This window comes from Asparagus officinalis, chromosome 7, assembly GCF_001876935.1.
Source record: "Asparagus officinalis chromosome 7, Aspof.V1, whole genome shotgun sequence".
Taxonomy (NCBI): Eukaryota; Viridiplantae; Streptophyta; class Magnoliopsida; order Asparagales; family Asparagaceae; genus Asparagus; species Asparagus officinalis.
Genome location: NC_033800.1, coordinates 68,105,509 through 68,126,836, shown reverse-complemented (window position 1 = coordinate 68,126,836; position 21,328 = coordinate 68,105,509). Strand labels below are relative to the sequence as shown.

Here is a 21,328-nt window from a genome sequence, read left to right as displayed (position 1 = left end):
CAGCTCATTAGTCTCATCGCATCTCTGTACGGAACATGAGTACGGGACGGACTATCAAATAGGCATCCTAGAAATACGGCTCACAAGCCTCATCGCACCCTAGTGCGGGACGGACTGCTATATTAAGCATCCTAAGATCCGACTCAATGGCTTGTACGAAAGGTATATCAACGCCTCATCCCAAGTGGTATTGGGCGGTGCTCATCGATAAATAGGTATCATCGCATCATTATGCGGATCGACAAATAGATATCATTGCATCATCATGCGGATCGACAAATATGTATCATCACATCATAGTGCGGGCCGACAAATAGGTATCATCGCATCATACTACGGATCAACAAATAGGTATCATTGCATCATAGTGCGGATCGACAAATATAAGCAGTGGAATAAAAAATCATCACAGTCTCATTTGCGGTGTATTAATTCACTAACTCAACTGTGTAATCGTAAAATAATATTATAGTCCCCTAGGTACACTCAAATATAATACTACATATTCATGACAGTAAGTGTAGCAATCGAGCGGCTCAAACTCCACGAACACATCTCAAAACAGCGCAAATATTTTCTAGAAAAGAAGAAACTGGGCCAAACTGCCTAGAAAATGATCGGCGCTACTGTTAGTAAAATGAGCATATCTTTTTCTAGGAAAACTATTTTTAGGAATAGTTTTCTGTTTTAAAAACTAGATTCTCACATCTTTCAATTGTCACTATCTTGATTCAGTTTGAAGTTTAATTTCAATACCAGATTTCAGTTGAAGCCCACACATGTGCAGCAGTTTTCTTTGCACGACATATTGTTAGTAAAATGAACATATCTTTTTCTATACAAACTTTTTTTAGGAATTATTTCCTGTTTTGAAAACTATATTCACATATCTTTCATTTAACACTGGTTTGGTTAAATTTGGAGTTCATTTGCTATGCCCAGTTTTCTGTTGAACTTCATACACGTGCAGCAGTTTTTTTGCAGTATGTGTCATTAATAAAAAGACTATATCTTTCTCTATACAAACTCTTTTTAAGATTGGTTTTCTGTCTTAGAAACTAGATTCATATATCTTTTATTTGATACTAGTTTAGTTCAATTTGGAGTTCATTTGCTATCTCAAATTTTCAGTTAAACTTTATACATGTGCATATATCACTGTATATTCATATGTGTTTATCTATATTCAATTATACATTTATTTACTCATGCAAACTCATTGATTTTTATCCTCATAAGTCATACAACAAATTCACAGTACCACTTAGCAAATAATATTTCAGAAATGAAATAACTCTTAAGATTAATCTAATTAGGGTTAACATCATAACAAATTAATTTTTCTTCGAAATTACACATAATCTATCCACATGATTTATTATACATGATGAAATCTACACAAAGAACAAAAATAACTTTCATTTAATATGTTTGCATTATTTAGGTAATCACAAACCTAGAAATTATACATCGTTAATCAACATAAAAAAATTAAATTGGTTATTCCTCTAGGATTTCAACATGATTTAACATGACTAATAAACTAACAATGAAAATAATTTTTAACCCTAATGATCAAAATCACCAAATTAATTTCAACAGTATTGAAACAATATTTTCAATTCTAACAGTGGATTAAAAATTATCCTTAAAAGTCTAATTTATTTTAACATAACAATTAGGCTTAAGCATGATAAAATCTCATTTTAACTTCTCATAAATGTAACTAAGTTATAGGGAAGGTTTGGAAGAGGGTAATTTTGCCTCGGTGTCGATGATAATCGCAACCAATCGTTCGTGCAAGATCCCTCCTCGCTGCAACGCTATCCCTTGCTTCCTCTTCACAAATGGCACAGGGAAAAGTCTCCTGTTTCTTCTTCTTCAACGTTACAGGAAGCTTCAGAACTGGCACAAGATTTTGAGAGGAGGAAGGGATGGCTGTGGAGAGTTCGGAAAAAGATAATGGTTTTAGGAGTATGAGCTCTTTGTTAGAGTTTTCCTTTGAGAAGAGAGGAGCTGCTGTTTTGGTAACTGAGAATCCAGACTTCGTTTCTCAATTTCTTTCCTTGTTTCTCTTTGTTTTTGAGAGATGAAACAATCAAGAGGAAATCATGCATTATTTTTTTGGCTTTTGACAGCACAATCAATCAGTCCTTTAAGTTAATGAGAGATGTTGACATCCTGCACCAGCCAGCAACCGCTCAACATCGAACGCGCCGGAGAAAACACATGCTACAGTAATTTCCGTTTGTGGCTACAGTAGCTTTTCCCTATTTTTCCGAAAATATGAACATGCACTGAGTGTTTTGACTGTAACTTCCTCATACGACATCAGATTGAGGTGATTTAAGATTTGTTAAAAATCTGTTGAAGATACCTATAACTTTGGTCTTTTGAGTTTTCTCAGATTTTAACGTTATCAATGCGTAAAATGCAAAAACCTTAAACTGGTCATTTCACCAGATTTGTATTTGCACTCGTATATTCACATATATACATTGAATTGATCTCAAATCAATTCCCAACATACTCAAATATTAAAATGTGATATTTATCATCATATAATATTATTATTATTATTTATCACAAAATATTCTAATTTACGGGGTTTTACATTCTTCCCCCCTTAAAAGAATTTCGTCCTCGAAATTTCGCAAACGTATCTTAGAGGTTAATAATATCAGAAAAATACATTGAGGGAATAATCCAAATAAGGAAACTCTCACATACACATCTCGTACCATTAATCTTTAGATAAGAAACATAAAAATATCTACACTTAACAACATAGAATGCAAATACTCCCACTTAACCCCTAACTAAACGGAACTAGTACGTTGGGCGAAAAATCCAAACAAGGAACCCCCATATATATACCATGTATTTTGAATGATTAGGAGTTAAGTGCTAATACCCTCATTCTAGTGTTAAATATAAATATGACTATCAGAAAAATCATAAACCACAAGAAAATCATAATGAAATCAATTTACCTGCTCAAACAGGTGCGGGTAGTGACGACGCATATGACTAAGGGAATCACCTTATTCTAAGTCGCTTGTTTTCTCTTAGCAAGAATACGAACATGAATCTCAATCGTAGATAAATCATCATGGAGTTCAATCTCCGGCGTCTCCGTTCTAAAGTCAAAATGGGTAAGGGTGTAAAGGTTTCGGTTCAACGAACACCTCAAAGCTGAATTCCGATGTCGACGCTTTTTGCTCAAAGCGTCTTCTACAACATTAGCCTTCCTCGGATGATATTGAATTGCAAATTTATAATCTTTGATAAATTTAACACATCGTCGTTGTCTCTGATTTAGTTCTTTCTGAGAAAATAGGTACTTCAGACTCTGGTGGTTTGTGAATAACTCGAACTGCACTCCATACAGATAGTGCCTTCATGTCTTCAGTGTGAAGACCACTGCTGCTAACTCCAAGTCGTGTGTGGGATTGTTTTGGTCATGCGTCCTCAACTGCCGAGAAATATAAGCTACTACTCTCTGGGTCTGCATCAAAACGTCTCGTAGACCTATTAACGACGCATCCGTATAGCAATAAATGTTCTATCACTGCTCGGGATAGTCAAAACTCGCATTTGCTAAATTTAACGTACAATTGATGCTCCCGAAAAAAATTGAAATGTTAATCATAGATGCTACTCGTGCTCTACCTCCGATCTCGAATAGATAATGATATCATCAATAAAAACAATCACGAACTGGTCCAAGTATGGCGAAAAAATACGGTTCATCAAATCCATGGATATCGCGGGTGTATTGATCAGCCCACATGGCATGACAAGAAACTTGAAGGACCCATATCGAGTCAGAAAGGCGGTTTTGGGAATATCCATCTCCCGAACTCGCAACTAAAAATAGCCAAAACGAATATCAATATTCAAGAAATACTGTGCTCCCCATAGTTGATCGAACAAGTCATAAATCCTATCTAATCCGGATAGTGAACTTGTTCAACGTACAATAATCTATACATAACCATATGCTATCATCCTTCTTCTCCACGAAGAGGACCGGTGCTCCCATGAAAAAGACTCCAGTGAATAAAACTTTGAGATAACACTCATCTAGCTATATCTGTAGATCTCTCATCTCAGCAGGTAATATACGATAGGGTGCTCAGGATATCGGTACTGTGCTCTGCTGCATCTCGATGTAGGACTCAACCTCTCTCATAGGAGGTAATCTAGGTATGTCCTGAAAGACATCCTGATAATCTGAGACAACTCTAGTCTCGTACAAACCAGCACTCCGGTCCCTCATCATCACCTCATCGACGTATACCAAAAATGACTATGCAATTTGGTCACCCTATGAGGTTGCTACTATCTATACAAACCCAACGAATGCTCACAAGCTAACTGTTTTAGCAAAACAGTCGATACTGATATTGTATGATGATAGCCCATCCATACCGAGAATGACATTGAAATTTGACATCCGCAACATGATCAAATCGATGACGAACTTAGACTTATCTAGTCTGATGATACATCTCCTACATATACTCTCTAATAGGGATACCTCCCCTAAAGGAGTAGAGACTGATAACAGAACATCTAAGGGATGTGCTACAAGCTGAAGTCTATCCACGAAGACATGAAAGATAAAAGAATACGAAATTCCTGAATAAAACAAGGTCTGAGCTGGAAAGAAAATCACGAAGAAAGCTCCACACGCATCATGATCACGTGGTACAGCTGCATAAACTCTGCTGGTGATGGAAAATATATAGGACCATATGTCCCTCAGAAGTCTCTTGGGTAACGCAAATCTGGCCTACTGTTATGTTGGCTTTCTGCTAGTGTACTACGACAAGTCCTTCGTTCTTTGTCCGATCTTGTTACAATTGTAACATGTACTCCAAGCTCTGCGCTGTTGCGACACTCTCGAATCATGTCGTGCTCCCTTCTTATACTGTCCTTGTTGTTGATGGTAAAAAAAATCATCATCCCACTGCTGGGGTTCTCTAGATCCCGCAATAGGTCTTTTGCCTTTGTCATTGTCACTATGCTGGTTTTGATTTCTTCATTAACTATAGGCATATCTATCTGCTTCAATTGGACTAGCTCTAACTGCTTGTCGAAGAAGTAAATAAAATCCTCCCTAATAAGTGATATTTGTTGCTCCGACAAAAATCTAAAGTCGTTACTATCCTCCGGTGATGTCTTCTATGCTGATATATATTTTTTTCTTATTCTTACAGAGTCTCCTGCTCTACGGATCTATCAACAGCTGGTTGTGTTGATGGTGAAATCATTGGTATTTCCTCTTCAACTGCCCAGAAAATGATCGGCGCTACTGTTAGTAAAATGAGCATATCTTTTTCTAGGAAAACTATTTTTAGGAATTGTTTTCTGTTTTAAAAACAAGATTCTCACATCTTTCAATTGTCACTATCTTGATTCAGTTTGAAGATTAATTTCAATACCAGATTTCAGTTGAAGTCCACACATGTGCAGCAGTTTTCTTTGCAGGACATATTGTTAGTAAAATGAACATATCTTTTTCTATACAAACTGTTTTTAGGAATTATTTCCTGTTTTGAAAACTAGATTCACATATCTTTCATTTAGCACTGGTTTGGTTAAATTTGGAATTCATTTGCTATACCCAGTTTTCTGTTGAACTTCATACACGTGTAGCAGTTTTTCTGCAGGATGTATCATTAATAAAAAGACTATATCTTTCTCTATACAAACTCTTTTTAAGATTGTTTTTCTGTCTTAGAAACTAGATTCATATATCTTTTATTTGACACTAGTTTAGTTCAATTTGGAGTTCATTTGTTTTCTCAAATTTTTAGTTAAACTTTATACATGTCATATATCACCGTATATTCATATGTGTTTATCTATATTCAATTATACATTTATTTACTCATGTAAACTCATTGATTATTAAGTCATACAACAAATTCACAGCTTAATTACCACTTAGCAAATAATATTTCAGAAATGAAATAACTTTTAAGATTAATCTAATTAGGGTTAACATCATAACAAATTAATTTTTCTTCGAAATTACACATAAGCTATCCACATGATTTATTATACATGATGAAATCTACACAAAGAACAAAAATAACTTTCATTTAATATGTTTGCATTATTTAGGTAATCACAAACCTAGAAATTATACATCGTTAATCAACATAAAAAAATTAAATTGGTTATTCCTCTAGGATTTCAACATGATTTAACATGACTAATAAACTAACAATGAAAATAATTTTTAACCCTAATGATCAAAATCACCAAATTAATTTCAACAATATTGAAACAATATTTTCAATTCTAACAGTGGATTAAAAATTATCCTCAAAAGTCTAATTTATTTTAACACAACAATTAGGCTTAAGCATGATAAAATCTCATTTTAACTTCTCATAAATGTAACTAAGTTATAGGGAAGGTTTGGAAGAGGGTAATCTTGCCTCGGTGCCGATGATAATCCCAACCAATCGTTCGTGCAAGATCCCTCCTCGCTGCAACGCTATCCCTTGCTTCCTCTTCACAAATGGCACAGGGAAAAGTCTCATGTTTCTTCTTCTTCAACGTTACAGGAAGTTTCAGAACTAGCACAAGATTTTGAGAGGAGGAAGGGATGGTTGTGGAGAGTTTGGAAAAAGATAATGGTTTTAGGAGTATGAGCTCTTTGTTAGAGTTTTCTTTTGAGGGGTTGTTTGGTTCGTTTCCTAGATATAGGGAAACGCATTTCTATGTATAAAAACACAAGTTTTGAGTTTTCCAAACTTTTCTACGAAATAGATTGTTTCGCTTTGTTTCGCACAAAAAAATGGTGGGAAACTAATGTATTTATTTTTCTTGTGTTTGGTTCGCATGGAAAAAAAGAGAAAACTTTTGTTTATATGGCAAAAAGCCGACGTGGCTACAGTTTTCGTCGATTTCACGAGATTGAGGAAGGAATTAGGGGAGAGAAAAAAAATCTGATGTGACGGTGATTTTCACCGAGTTTCCCTTCTTCAACCCTAACGGACCAAAGATGGAAAAAAAAAAACGACGGAAAACTTATATCCTACGTGGCCACGAAAAATCTGATGTGGAGACGGTGTAAAACTTTTCCACCGAGTTAAAAAAAAACAAACAGCCCCTGAGAAGAGAGGAGCTGCTGTTTTGGTAACTGAGAATCCAGACTTCGTTTCTCAGTTTCTTTCCTTGTTTCTCTTTGTTTTTGATAGATGAAACAATCAAGAGGAAATCATGCATTATTTTTTTGGCTTTTGACAGCACAATCAATCAGTCCTTTAAGTTAATGAGAGATGTTGACATCCTGCACCAGCCGGCAGCCGCTCAACACCGAACGCGCCGAAAAACGCAGAAGAAAAATTCTCAGGAACACACGCTACAGTAATTTCCGTTCGTAGGTACAGTAACTTTTCCCTATTTTTTTCGAAAATATGAACATGCACTGAGTGTCTTGACTGTAACTTCCTCATATGACATCGGATTAAAGTGATTTAAGATTTGTTAAAAAGCTTTTGAAGATACCTATAACTTTAGTCTTTGAGTTTTCCCATATTTTAACGTTATCAGTGCGTAAAATACAAAAACCTTAAACTGGTCATTTCACCAGATTTGTATTTGCACTCGTATATTCACATATATACATTGAATTGATCTCAAATCAATTCCCAACATACTCAAATATTAAAATGTGATATTTATCATCATATAACATTATTATTATTATTTATCACAAAATATTCTAATTTATGGGGTTTTACACTTCGAAAGAATCAAATTATTTTTATTTCAAATGGAGAAGTGAAAGGAATAAACCCAGCTTTTCCAAGTATCCATAAGTCACTTGAATTAGTATTAACAAAAGACGTATCTATCAAAGAAGTACCAATAGGTTTTTACTTGGAGAACATATTGAACAACTTTGTCCCATTTAAAGAAGCATTTTCCATGAAAGATGCAACAAAAATTAGTAAGTACTTATAAATTTCTTACTTTAATCTTTCAATACAAAATGAGACGTTAATTTATAGAATCATAAATTTTTTATAAAATTACTCACAGATATTCTTACAATAACAACTAACGTGAGCCGGTGATCAACTATATTACAAAACATAACAAACCAGGCAATAGGAAGGAAATCACGCTAGCTAATGGATAAAATTCATGATACTTATTTTTAATATCATAAGAAAAAATAAGATTAACGTACTTTCTTATTTCATATACAGTGGAATGGCTATATGCACACAACTTTATTTGGGGATTTGGCTACAAATGAAGGATCAATTCTTGAAGTCGAAATCAAAGATAAGCCAGTAATAGCATTATCAGATTTTAAAATCTCTATATATAAAGGTACATAATTTATTACTAAAATTCTTATTAAAGATAGCTAAACATAAATTCATCCAATAATTATCTCAATTTTGTAGGGCAGACAAACATATCGTCGTAAATTATATCAATAATATATATCAACCTAAAAATATAACTAGCTAAAGACTTAAGGAAATGGTAAGTAGAACAAGCATACTTTCATATAACGCAATAATGAAATAGTATTTTATTTTAATCTAATATGCAGGTTTCATTTGTAAGAAGCCACAAAAACAAAAGGATCTCCATCAACGATTTTTATAAATGCAAAAGAAATTCAAATTAGTGATATTATGCATACATCATAGAATTCGATACAGGTATAATATTAGAAACCTATTCTTATTAACACACTTAAATCTAACTAAATTTTGTTAATATACAGACACGCTATTGCACATTTAAGGCAAAGATAACTACTATTTTGAATAGACTCGAGCTATGGTTCTATGCTTGTAAAGGCTACAACAAGAAGGTAGATAAAGATGTCAGTAAAGAGTGCTTGAATGATAAATGATGCAGAATCATTAATAACTCAGTATCAAGGTTAAGTAATATATCTTTTTTTATGGCATGAACATATTAAAATACAATATTAACTATCTCTAGAAATCAATAATGAAAACTACATGTACATAGTTAAGATTCTCGTGAAAAATAGTACGGATAATGCAAGAGTAACACTGTTTGATGCAACAAAAACTTTTATTGGATGCACAGCAGAAAAAATCATTACAAAAAAAGAGGTAATTCCTAACTCTATTTAAGTAATAATTTAGAAAATCAAAAAAATCCCATATATATTAAAATAAAATTTGTTCTCATTGAAATAGAAAAATAATCAGAGTTCATATTTTCAGAAATTTGTGTTGAACATCGAAAAAACGTTCAAATTCCTGGTGAAATTAGATGAAAAAACAAAAGATGGACGAGACGAAGGAAATATAATAGCACAAGAAATCCAACTCCAGCCTGATATTACAATTGACGTAGATGATGAAGATGCTACTCTAGAATTGCCCAGGAAAAAGATAAAGGTGGAGAAAGATTGATCTCAATTCAATTAAAATATGAATCAAAAATAATAAAGGATAATATTTTTTTGATCATTTTATATCATATCTTAATTTTTGAGTAGAATTAGAAATTTTTATAAGGGATTTTCATACAACATTATTAGTAGTTTTGTATGCTTATGTTATTGCTTTCATCACATAAAATTATACTGTAGTTACCATTATTATTTAGTTTTTGTCTTTTTATTACTACTTTTGGACAATTATATGTGTATTTCCCTGTCTTTTCTGTAATTGGTATACTTTGTTCTTCAAATCTTATTGTAAATTTCTGTATGGGATTGTTCTAATCTTACTGATTTTGGACAATTACTCTCTAATTGTAAAATTCTACGATGTGCAATTATTTAAAATCTTCATGTTTCTTTGAGTTCGTTCTAAATTTGTTTATAGGTTTGCTCTAATCTTACTGCTTTTATACAATTACTCTCTGGCTACAATGTTCTGCAATGCGTACTTGATTAAAATCTTCATGTTTCTTTGAGTTTATGTTTGGTGGAAAATTTATAGTAAAAAAAGACAATGAAAAAATCGTATTTGATTTTATTCTCTTAATCTCGATTATAATTTGAATTTTCTAATTACAAAAAAGAGGAAAATTGATCTGAATTCTCCCCTTTGTTTAATTCTGGGTTCTTCACGGTAGCGATGGAGTACCTCCCTCGAATGCTCGCATCGAGTTTGCTCTTCGTTGACGATCCAAATGTCTTGATTCACTGGAACGATATCTTCTCCTCACGATTTGACATTGTGAAGAACTTGCAAAGCAAGTTTAAAACTCTGAACGAGTTGATAACTCAGAGCGAGTTTAAACTCTTGAAAAAGAGTTAATTTGAACCAAAAATTCGGTTAATTAGCCAACGTAATGCTCCAAGAACTTTGTTGCTGCAGGAAGCTCGAAGATGATCCGAAGAAGCCGATCTCTAGATCTCCAAGATACTCCAAGATCCAAAGATCTCTTCTTCGCTGCCAAGTCGAAGGCCAAAAGAATGATCAATCCGAGAGCCTGAACTCAATTGAGTTTCCTGCTATTTATAGGGGATTAAGAGGTATAACCGTCCCCTTAATTCGCTCTTAAGTGAGGCTGAATGGGGGTGTAACCGCCCCCTTAAATAGCTCTCCAAATCGTGGGGGAAAATGGTTTTGAAACCGTTCAGTTCGTGCTTTGAACGAGTCAAACGCTGAAACATAGCATTCAGGGCCCGAATTCTGTGTTTTAGACTTAAAATACAGAGTTGAGCCTATTTTGGTGGCTGAATGGACAGGTCGTGCTGCGTTGTAAATCTAAAATGCAGAGTTGGGACGCAGAGATGAACTCTGCATTTTGAGTCCACGAACTCTGCGTTTTTAATTGGAGCGCTGGGGATGATCTCTGTGTTTTGACTCTGAAACGTGGGCATGACCTCTGCGTTTTGATGTTGTAATATAGGGATGACCTTTTGCGTTTTGAAGTAGTAACACAGGGATGACCTCTGCGTTATGATGTGAAGAGACCATCAATTTGTGGTCTATTTTGCTGGAGCGTTACAAAGACCGTCATCTTGTAATCTTCATCTTGGCTCCTTGAAAATATAAGAGTCGTCATATTGTAACTCCCGATGTTGATTGTGTAGGCTGTTGAACTAGAGCTTTCATCGATTGTTATGAAGTTCGTCAGATTGTAACATTCATCGATCTACGTGAAAGTCTTCAAATTATAGCCTTCTGGAAGTCGTCAGATTGTAACTTTCATCATCGGTGTTTAATGGGGAATCAGCTATCTGTTGTGATTTTTAGATAGCCTATAGTTTCATTATAAATTTCTTTATAGGTTTGCTTAAATTCTACTGCTTTTCAATAATGCATATTATTGTATAGGTTAATTTTTATTATCTCATGTAAGAAGAGGTATCTCGAAACCATTCCTTGCAATTTATTTTTATATGATTATTATGGTTTAGTAAAATTATTTATTATAAAACATGAGCTTGTCATGTCCTAATGTATTGTGCAATTTTATTTTTAATATAATAAGAAATATGGTTTCTTTTTTACTAGAACATTAGTTCATAATGATATTGCTATTCTTGCTTGACTCCATATTATATCTTGGGATTAGTAGAGTTTGGAATATGATATAAAGTATTAATTTAACTTATTTTCTTTTACTATTCTACTTGAAGATATTATTATGTCAATTCATTTTTTTTTTCTTAAAAAACCAATTAAGATGTCCCAGCTAAGCTTATAATATCCAAAAATGTTGTGCGATTCTATTTTCAATGCAATAAAAGATGTGATTTCTTTATTGCTATAATTATAGTTCATAATGACAATTATAATATCTCAGTTAGGTACATTCATCCCAATTTAGCTTAAAATTCTATTACATTAATTTTTAATAATATTTAAATAAAAATAATAGTAAATATAATAATTTATTTTTACATATTTTAACTCATGATGAATCTGACTTATTTATAGTAATAAAATAAATATAAAAAAATATTTTGATATTTTACCACGTGCACTACACGTGCATAAAAACTAGTATATATAAAAGCATGAGTTTGGGAAAAACTTTTCATGGTTAATATTGCCCTGCACTATTTTAAATATTTTATTTAAATCTTAATCTATCCTAATCATAATTATATTCTATTCTAATCACGTAAACTATGTATAGCTCAATAATTTAAAAAATAATATTGACAATATAGTTTTACGGTATTAGTTTGCTAAGTTAAAGAAATTATAAGTAGCTCACATACTATAACACATGAAGTATTGTAAAAAAACCTAAAAAGTTTTAAAAGTCCACAAAATACCCTAAAAAGTTCAAAATTATAAAAAACATCTTGACGTCTCAAAACTTAAAATAACAAATATGAAATCAAGAAATAATTAACAGCAGCCTCCAAAGAATTTAAAATTTACAATTAACACCATCAATGTCTCAAAATTATAGAAAAACCATCAAAAGTTCAAATTATAAGAAGACACCCTAAAATTCTAAAAATTTTAAAATTTACAAACAACAAAAATGAATTCAAGAGATTACCCTCAAACACCTAACAATTTAAAATTTGCCAAAGTTAACCTCAAAATTACAAAAAAACTCCTTCAAAATTTAAAAATCACCAAAAACTCTAAATTTTAAAATTTATAACCAGTACACATCAAATCCAAAAAAATTTGGAAGACCGTTAAATCTATATTTTTCAAAATATAACTCAAAGTTTTAATAATTGTAAAAAATACCCACAAAATTTTAGAGTTGTAAGAAATATCCTAACATTTAAAATTTACCATCGACGTCGGTGGTAAATCGCACCCTGAAAAGTAACGTGAATCATAAAAGTTACAACCACCAAACATAAAAGTAATTTTTTTTAAACACTCCTAAAGTTTTAAAAATTATAAATCGCACCCTCAAAGTTCAAAACCACAAAAAGGGCTAGAATTTTAAAACTTGGCAAAGAAAAGTGTAATTGTTTGGTATTCTTTTATATATATATATATATATATATATATATATATAAGAGAAAGTATACTTATATATACTTATACATATATATACTTATATAAATATCTATTTTTATCATCTAAAAATAGTCTAAGTTGATGATTAAAAAAAAAGCAATAAGAATTGATTATAAATATCCATTTAAGGAAAAAATTTGAATAATATATAATAGCTTAAAAATTATCGTCATTATATAAATCAAAGTAACTTCATATAATTTTACTAATAAGATGGAGTAGCAATAATACATAAGTAACATTAGTTGATAGGAGTTTAAATCCATAAAAATAATTAAAAAATATAATATAATAGCTTAGCATTAATTGATAATAATTTAGAAACATTAACATCTGACGCTAATAATATTTATATGGTAAAAGAATACAATGAATTATGTATGGAGAAACTATCAGAATGTTTAGAAATATCCTTCAAAAGAATCAAGCTATTTCCATTAAAAATGTGAAAGTGACGGAAACAAATCTAAATTTTAAAAAACGTTCATAAATCACTTGAATTAACATTAACACTAACATAAGGCATATCTATCAAATAAACACTGACTGGTTTCTATTGAAGAATAATTTAATTTTATCTCAATTATAGAAAAATTCTCAACAGAAGATACGAGAAAAATTAGTAAGTACTCATAAATTTCATACTTTATTCAGCAAATACTAAATAAATTAAAAATTAATTATAACCTAAGGCAAAATGGTAATGAAAAATGCAAGTATTTAGTTCAGATCTTTATGAAAAATGACAGAGATGTAGCAAAGGTAAATACTATTGACTAACAGAAACTCTTATTGGATGCACATTATAAGAATTCATCGTAGAGAAAAACAGAGGTAGCTCCTAATCTTATTTAAGTAGTAAATTATGAACACAAAGAATATCATATATATGAAATTAACATTTATTCTCATTGAAATAGAAAAAAAATTAAAGTCTATATTTCAAGAAGGTTGTGTTAAATATAAAAAATACATTCAACTTCTTTGTAAAGTTAAATGAGAAGATAAAAAATCAACGGGCCCAGAAAAGATAACAGCACAAAAAATAAAACTCTAATCTGATGTCACAATCGACGTAGATGATGATGCTACTATTCTAGAAGAATTTCATAGAAAAAAGATAAAGGATAAGAGGGATTGATCTCAGCTCAATAAAAAAATAAAGCAAATGGAATAAAAGACAATATTTTCTAAATATTTTATAGAATAGTTTAATTATTTTGAGTGAAATTAGGAATCTTTAGAAGGGAGTTTCTGTGACGCCCCTGTTTTCACACATGGCTGTAGTCCAAGGTGAACCCAGAGATGTCAAACCTGCCATGCATCCACACCGTGTAATAACATGTTTCATCAATCACAGTAATATTCTCTAGTGAAATCAATTATGAGTGAAAGTACAAAATAGGCAAAATAAGGAAAAATAAATACAATAGACATGATGTAGAAAGATATATCTCATAAATGATATCATGTCTGAACTAAAATAAATTGAAATACATCTGGAGTCTGAAATAATGTAAAATGTCTCAACATGAGTCAACTGAAAATCGTACAAAGGCACCTAGCCTTTACAAATGGAATACAACTCTAATGTCTGAACAGTGAAAATAAATCTACGGTGGAGTCTCAACTAATAAATCATGCGACGACGACTATGCTAGAAACTCCGTCATCCTGCGGCTCTCCGGAACTCTGAGCTGCCTGAAAGGAAAATTTAAAAGAAAAAGAACAACAGCAAGAGCGTCAGAGCGCTACAGCAAGTTCACCTCCATCCGCCCCCAGGGAAAGGGCTGCTAGATGATGAAGTGGAGGCTCTATTTATTAAGCATAGTCTACCTAGATCATTTTCCCTGTATCTAATGGAATTAATATTTAGAAACTTACAACTTGAGACGTAGTACGTCGAGCGAAATAATCTAAACAAGGAAACCCTCATGTATATACCGTATATCTCAGATAGTAAATAACTAAATATTAACCCTGAACTAAGCAATCAAAATATAACTGGAAAGTAAAGCATCATAATAGACATCAGCATATGTATCTCGTGTACTCGTATAGCAAAGTATCTCAACAATGAGTAGAAACACTTTTGGCATCCGTCAAATACTCAGGTAAATAGTTTATAATATTATCATTCTGAACTTCTTCCAACTCATCGCATCATCACACGGATCGACAAATAGGTATCATCGCATCATAGTGCGGATCGACAAATATGTATCATCGCATCATAGTGCGGATCGACAAATAGGTATCATCGCATCACCGTACGGATCAACAAATAGGTATCATCGCAGTCTCATTTGCGGTGTACTAACTCACAAGTAAATAGATCTCAATTCGTCATAATCCCCGTGGGATACTCAAATGCGTATTTCGTCATATTCATGACTGTAAGTATAACATCGAGCGGCTCAAACTCCGCGATCGCGTCATAAAACGGTGCAAACAAACTCCAGAAAATAAAACTGGGCCAAACTGTCCAGTAAATGGTCAGGGTTACCAACCACGACTATCTGCTGTAATAACAAATTATGAATAGTAGCAGTACTTACTAATAGCAACAGTTCTTTACGACTAGTATCCGTACTCATGAATAGTAACAGTACGTATGAATAGTACCATAGTACGTATGAATAGTACCACAGTACGTATGAATAGTAATAGTGCTCATGAATAGTCCGTGCGTATGAACAGTACCGTGCATATGAATAGTACAGTACTTATGAATAATACAGTACTTATGAATAGTACCGTATGTATGAATAGTACCATACGTATAAATAGTAACAATATTTCCAGCGATGGACATGTACGTATAGTTCTAGCTAGCAATATCATGTCTTTAGGAATTTGGTCTTATATTCTATTCATCAATTTTCATCAATATCAAGTCTTTTCTTCATTCTCATGTATATTCATCAATTTTTATCAATATCATATCTTTTCATTAATATCATGTGTTTTCATCAATATCATGTATATTCCTCAAGATCAAAATTTACTGGGGATGGGTTTGGAAAGAGATGAACTTGCCTTTATTGGTCTCTGAAATTAGACTCCCTATCTGTTCCTTTTCTCCGAATAGCCAAAGTCTTCTCTATCTTTTCTCTCTTTTCTTCCTCTCTGTCTTTTTTTCTCTCTCTCTCTCCTTCTTTCTCTCTCCCTCTCTTTCTCTTTCTCTTTCTCTCTCCCTCTCTTTCTCTCTCCCTCTCTCTCCCCTTCTCTTTCTCACTCTTTTTTCTCTTCTCTGCGTGCTAAGAAGAGGGGGGGAGAGGCTTTTATAGGAGGGGGGTAGGTGGGGGTAGGTGGAGAGAAGAAAAGAAAAGGAAAAAAAATAATATTTATAATTTTATATTATTTAAAAATTGAGTTTCAAATCTCCGTTCTCAGAAAATAATAAAAATTTACCCACAAGACCGTCTCAACATTCTACGATCAATGGTGTAATCCTCATATTTATCTGATCAACATAAAAATTATTAAAAATACAAATATGACAGATGCTAACGGAGTTGACACCGTCTCAAAATAGTATTTCAGTTTTCGTTGTCAAAACGCAACGAAACTTTAATCACAGTACGGTCTTGACATTCTAAAATCAATGGCGTAAATTTCGTGTCCATCTGATTAATACAAAAATTACTAAAAATAAAATAGTATCAGTTTTTAGTAGACTCGCGATACCGAGGCTGAAACTGCGAATCGATCTCAAATCGATTCCAATCTAATCCATTCATCCCAGAATGATCACAAATCATAATAAAACCCATTTATTATTATTTATAATAATATTTTCAAAATTTTCGGGGTTTTACAGTTTCATGAACTTTTTTCAGTACCTTTATATGCTTATGTGGATGCTTTTATCATGTAAAAGTATACTAGAGTTAGCATTAATCTTTAGTTTATAATTTTTTATGAAGTCTACCAATAATTAGGAACAAACATTATGTTCTCTTTTGTATCGTTTTAGCATATTTTTAATCAATCATCTTGCCTTATTGGTTTTAAATTATCACCTTTCTTGTATAAACACTATTTCAATATTTTTTATTTTTGCAACGCTGTACTTTCTCAAGTAAAGCTTGGTTTCACGTCAATCAAAATAATATGAAATTCAAATTGGCTTCTGATTATATATGTTTTCTGTCAATTCAACTATCAACATAAAAATTTAAATTTGGTATAGCCTATTTAAACAAACATAAAAAAATTATCACAATTTTAAAGTTTAGAGGTAAAAGTGAGCAAAAACTATTAAAATGGAATCGAGGAACAAATTTTAGTTAGGAAATAAGTCAAAGATACTTAATCATGATATTTAACCACGTGCATTGCACGTGTATAAACTGTGTGTGTGTAAAGCATTTGCTCGATGTTAATATTATAAATGTCCATCGCCGTGCATTAAATGATTAACAATTTATATTAGTGTTTTCTTCACTATTTTTTTGACAGTGGAGAGGGTTCAAACTCAATCCTTAATGTCGCGCATAAATAGAACTATACATATATATATATGTTTTTGTGATATTCTTTTAATCCAACCCAATAATCCAGTGCCATGAAAATCAGGCGACAAAATCTTTATTTCAAATGAACATACTTTTTGGGGATAAAATTCCCTCAAGAGCAGTACAAGGAAATTAAACTTAAAATGACTTATAGTAAAAGGACATTCTTTATTAACCAATATAAAGCACTTCCGTGTAAATTATTGCTTTCATCAATCAATATTGGCAGCAACACATCCCTTCATCACAGTACGCATCAGAAGCATGAGTTTTCATGCAATCGTCATAGCACTTACTTAAATTACAGTTAGGAAAGGTTTTGCATAATTCCGTTTCAACCCCTGCAAAATAAATAAAAAATATTAGTTTTGTTCATGGGATATGAGAGACAGAGAGAGAGAGAGAGCGCGCGCTTACGGGCTTGCGAAGACGAGATCGCAATGGCTAGGAGAAGAGCCACGAGAAAAGATTTGAAAACCGTAGAGATAACCATATTTTTTTCCCCCTGTTTGTTTGTACATTTTAGATGCAAGCATACATCTCATATTTATAATTAAAGACGAGAGTGTGCATATTGATATTTAATTACCGTGTATACGGTAGGAGATCTTTCTCATATTTTATGGTCAAACACGGGAGTGTGAGATATTTAATTACCATGTATAAGGTAGGAAAATCTTACGGAATGAATGCGCATGGTGATATGATATATATATATGTTCAGTATATTTCTCAGATTTTGCTCAGAGAAAATATGAGGGATGTGGATGTATCATGCGTGTACTTGTATTTACTCGGTATTTCTTTTTGAAAATCAATGTTAATAATGATGGTAGCAATAATATTGTTAAGACTTTTCTCTTTCTTCTAGCTAGCGAAGAAGTAGTTGTTTTGTGATAATTGCTAATGATATATTGTGAAGTAGTTGTTTTGTGATAATTGCTAATGATATATTGTGTTATGCATTCGGATCATCTCCAATTAAATGGTAACCGGAGAAGATCTAATTACCCTAATCATTTGCGTCCATTTCAATTTTAATGGATAAAACCCGATGATGTCACATAGTATTTCCACATATACTAAAAACCCTATTGCTTTACAGTTTATTATTATAAAAACTACTATTTTGTGATAATGAAAATTCTACCTCACACCATCTCATCCATTGAAATTGCAATGAATGTTACGGATTGAAAAAATTAAAGCCTCCCCTCCCCAACTACCATATCCAAAGCATTACGAGTTACTGCCATTGATGTTATTTATTGATTTAATTATTTTGAACACAATAAAAACATAATAACCCAAATCAGCATTGATCCGCCAACGCTATTTAACAAATGGATTTAAAAATTATGCTGACTGGCTTGTTTTATGCACAAAGATAGCACGCAATACCTAACCTATAAATTCTTGCTTCACAATTGCAAATTAACAGGGATAACTAGCATCAACTGAATAAGCTCACACATATGGTATACGAGAACCAAGATAATATCATCGTGGAAGATGAACACAACGTAAATCTTTGCCACAATGCCTACCATGATGTTCTATATGATGAAACATATTACACCATGTCAACCCAATTATTACAATTTGCAATTGCAAAACTGTAGCTAGCTAGCTCGAAGTATGGGTGTACTTTACTGCCAGCGACAGTTTTTCGAGATGTTGTAGTACTTTCACAAATTTGTCTTCGGTTTAGCCCCAGCAGTTACACGGCGAGTTAAAGTGCGCATTGTTACAAACTCTTCAGCAGATGATGGATGGATCCCAACCTGATATAAAACAATAAAATATCAAGATGTGTAAATTTGTCTCAGAAACCAGATTAAATTAAGGTTGTAAGAAAAAGTGCATGGAAAAATAATTAGTTTACCGTGCTATCAAATTGAGCTTTCGTTGCTCCACACTTCAAAGCTATGGCAATACCCTGCAACGCAAATCAAGGAGATGATGGGTTATTGAGTAAAATCAGTTCTCAGGATATCCATGTTCACTAATGATTACATACATTTTATACGGTTAAAGGCAGATACACTCTACCATAAAATACATTTTCCTCGAAGTGTAGACAAAAAATAACTCATCAAGGTTCAAGGGGGTGCAAGCACTAAAAAAAAGTTGAAGGGGTTATAATTGGTTACGCCATCACAAGCACAGAAGGTGTATGTCCCTCAACCCTGTTTTGTGTAGTATAAGAGAGAATAAACTATAGCTTATTTACCTCAAGAAATCTTTAGCTTTATTTAATGACTATTAAAAATATTTTAAGCATCAATTTCTGGTGAATTATATATATGAGTTGCCCTGATAAGATACCTGCATAATTTCAGCTGCATCTGGACCACACATGGAGGCGCCAATTACTTTATCAGTTTCAGAATCAACAAGAAGCTTCATAACCGTTTTTTCTTGTCTCCTGGAAACATGAAAGGGAAAAAAACGAAGAGGAATGCTAAGGCTCGAGACTGTCATGCAAATGCTTGCTAATGTAATATTCAATGTAACAAGGCTAAAAATCAATCTTCCTTAAAGATGAGGATTTATGTAACAAGCAGTAGAAGTTCCATGTAGGGACATACCCAGATACTGTGTTTTTCATTGGATTAAATGATGAGGTGTAGACCAGAATGTCACTCTTACACTCCTCTATAGCTTGCTGTTCACTGAGGCCAACAACAGAGAGAGGGGGAATGCTACAACCAGAAAACAATAATGACATGATGATAACAATAAATAATAATAATAATAACAGTGAGCATTTTAAAGTATTAACCATCAAAGCAAAAAGTAAATCTGTAGATTTGTCTATATATGGTGATTGCATCTATGTGAAACAAGCACTTCTAACATGAAGCCATAGTCAACGTCAAATACTGACACTTTATACATTGGAGATCTCTCAAATGTATCAGCAATTATATCATATCTTCTTAATTCAGAAAACTTGCTTGCCATTTCTCAGATGCATTACCAGCAGTTTTTAATCCACTTCGTTGTTTCCGTTAAAGGTTTGAGGTATATATTTGCATTTATTTGTCCATAAAAAACTATGGAGGGCAAACTGTAGAAGGAAAAGATTATGAACATTTTGACTTATAAAAAACTATGATAAATTTAGAGAAGTTTCAGCATAAGAAGTGACATGTATTGAGTAATGAATAGAAAGTTGAAAAGGCAGGACACATTTGTATTGCGAAGTGAATCTTTTACATCACATCAACTGAATAAGCTCACACATATGGTATACGAGAACCAAGATAATATCATCGTGGAAGATGAACACAACGTAAATCTTTGCCACAATGCCTACCATGATGTTCTATATGATGAAACATATTACACCATGTCAACCCAATTATTACAATTTGCAATTGCAAAACTGTAGCTAGCTAGCTCGAAGTATGGGTGTACTTTACTGCCAGCGACAGTTTTTCGAGATGTTGTAGTACTTTCACAAATTTGTCTTCGGTTTAGCCCCAGCAGTTACACGGCGAGTTAAAGTGCGCATTGTTACAAACTCTTCAGCAGATGATGGATGGATCCCAACCTGATATAAAACAATAAAATATCAAGATGTGTAAATTTGTCTCAGAAACCAGATTAAATTAAGGTTGTAAGAAAAAGTGCATGGAAAAATAATTAGTTTACCGTGCTATCAAATTGAGCTTTCGTTGCTCCACACTTCAAAGCTATGGCAATACCCTGCAACGCAAATCAAGGAGATGATGGGTTATTGAGTAAAATCAGTTCTCAGGATATCCATGTTCACTAATGATTACATACATTTTATACGGTTAAAGGCAGATACACTCT

At 32.6% G+C, this 21,328-nt stretch overlaps 2 protein-coding genes across 2 annotated transcripts in view; both read right to left on the bottom strand.

The window, feature by feature from the left end:
- LOC109848532 (glutathione reductase, cytosolic-like) lies at positions 18,944-20,249 on the bottom strand. Its single transcript, XM_020418073.1, has 4 exons — positions 20,095-20,249; positions 19,832-19,931; positions 19,389-19,442; positions 18,944-19,287 (listed from the first exon to the last, which is right to left on the bottom strand). Exons 1-4 carry the CDS (start codon positions 20,232-20,234, stop codon positions 19,192-19,194), a joined length of 390 nt encoding a protein of 129 aa, XP_020273662.1. The 5' UTR covers positions 20,235-20,249; the 3' UTR covers positions 18,944-19,191.
- LOC109848531 (glutathione reductase, cytosolic-like) overlaps positions 20,734-21,328 on the bottom strand; it is an 8,632-nt gene continuing 8,037 nt past the window's right edge. The window contains exons 16-17 of the mRNA XM_020418072.1: positions 21,164-21,217; positions 20,734-21,062 (exon numbers count right to left, since the gene is read on the bottom strand). Coding sequence (XP_020273661.1) covers positions 20,967-21,062; positions 21,164-21,217 — 150 coding nt within the window. The 3' untranslated portion in view covers positions 20,734-20,966. The remainder of the gene's footprint in view (positions 21,063-21,163; positions 21,218-21,328) is intronic.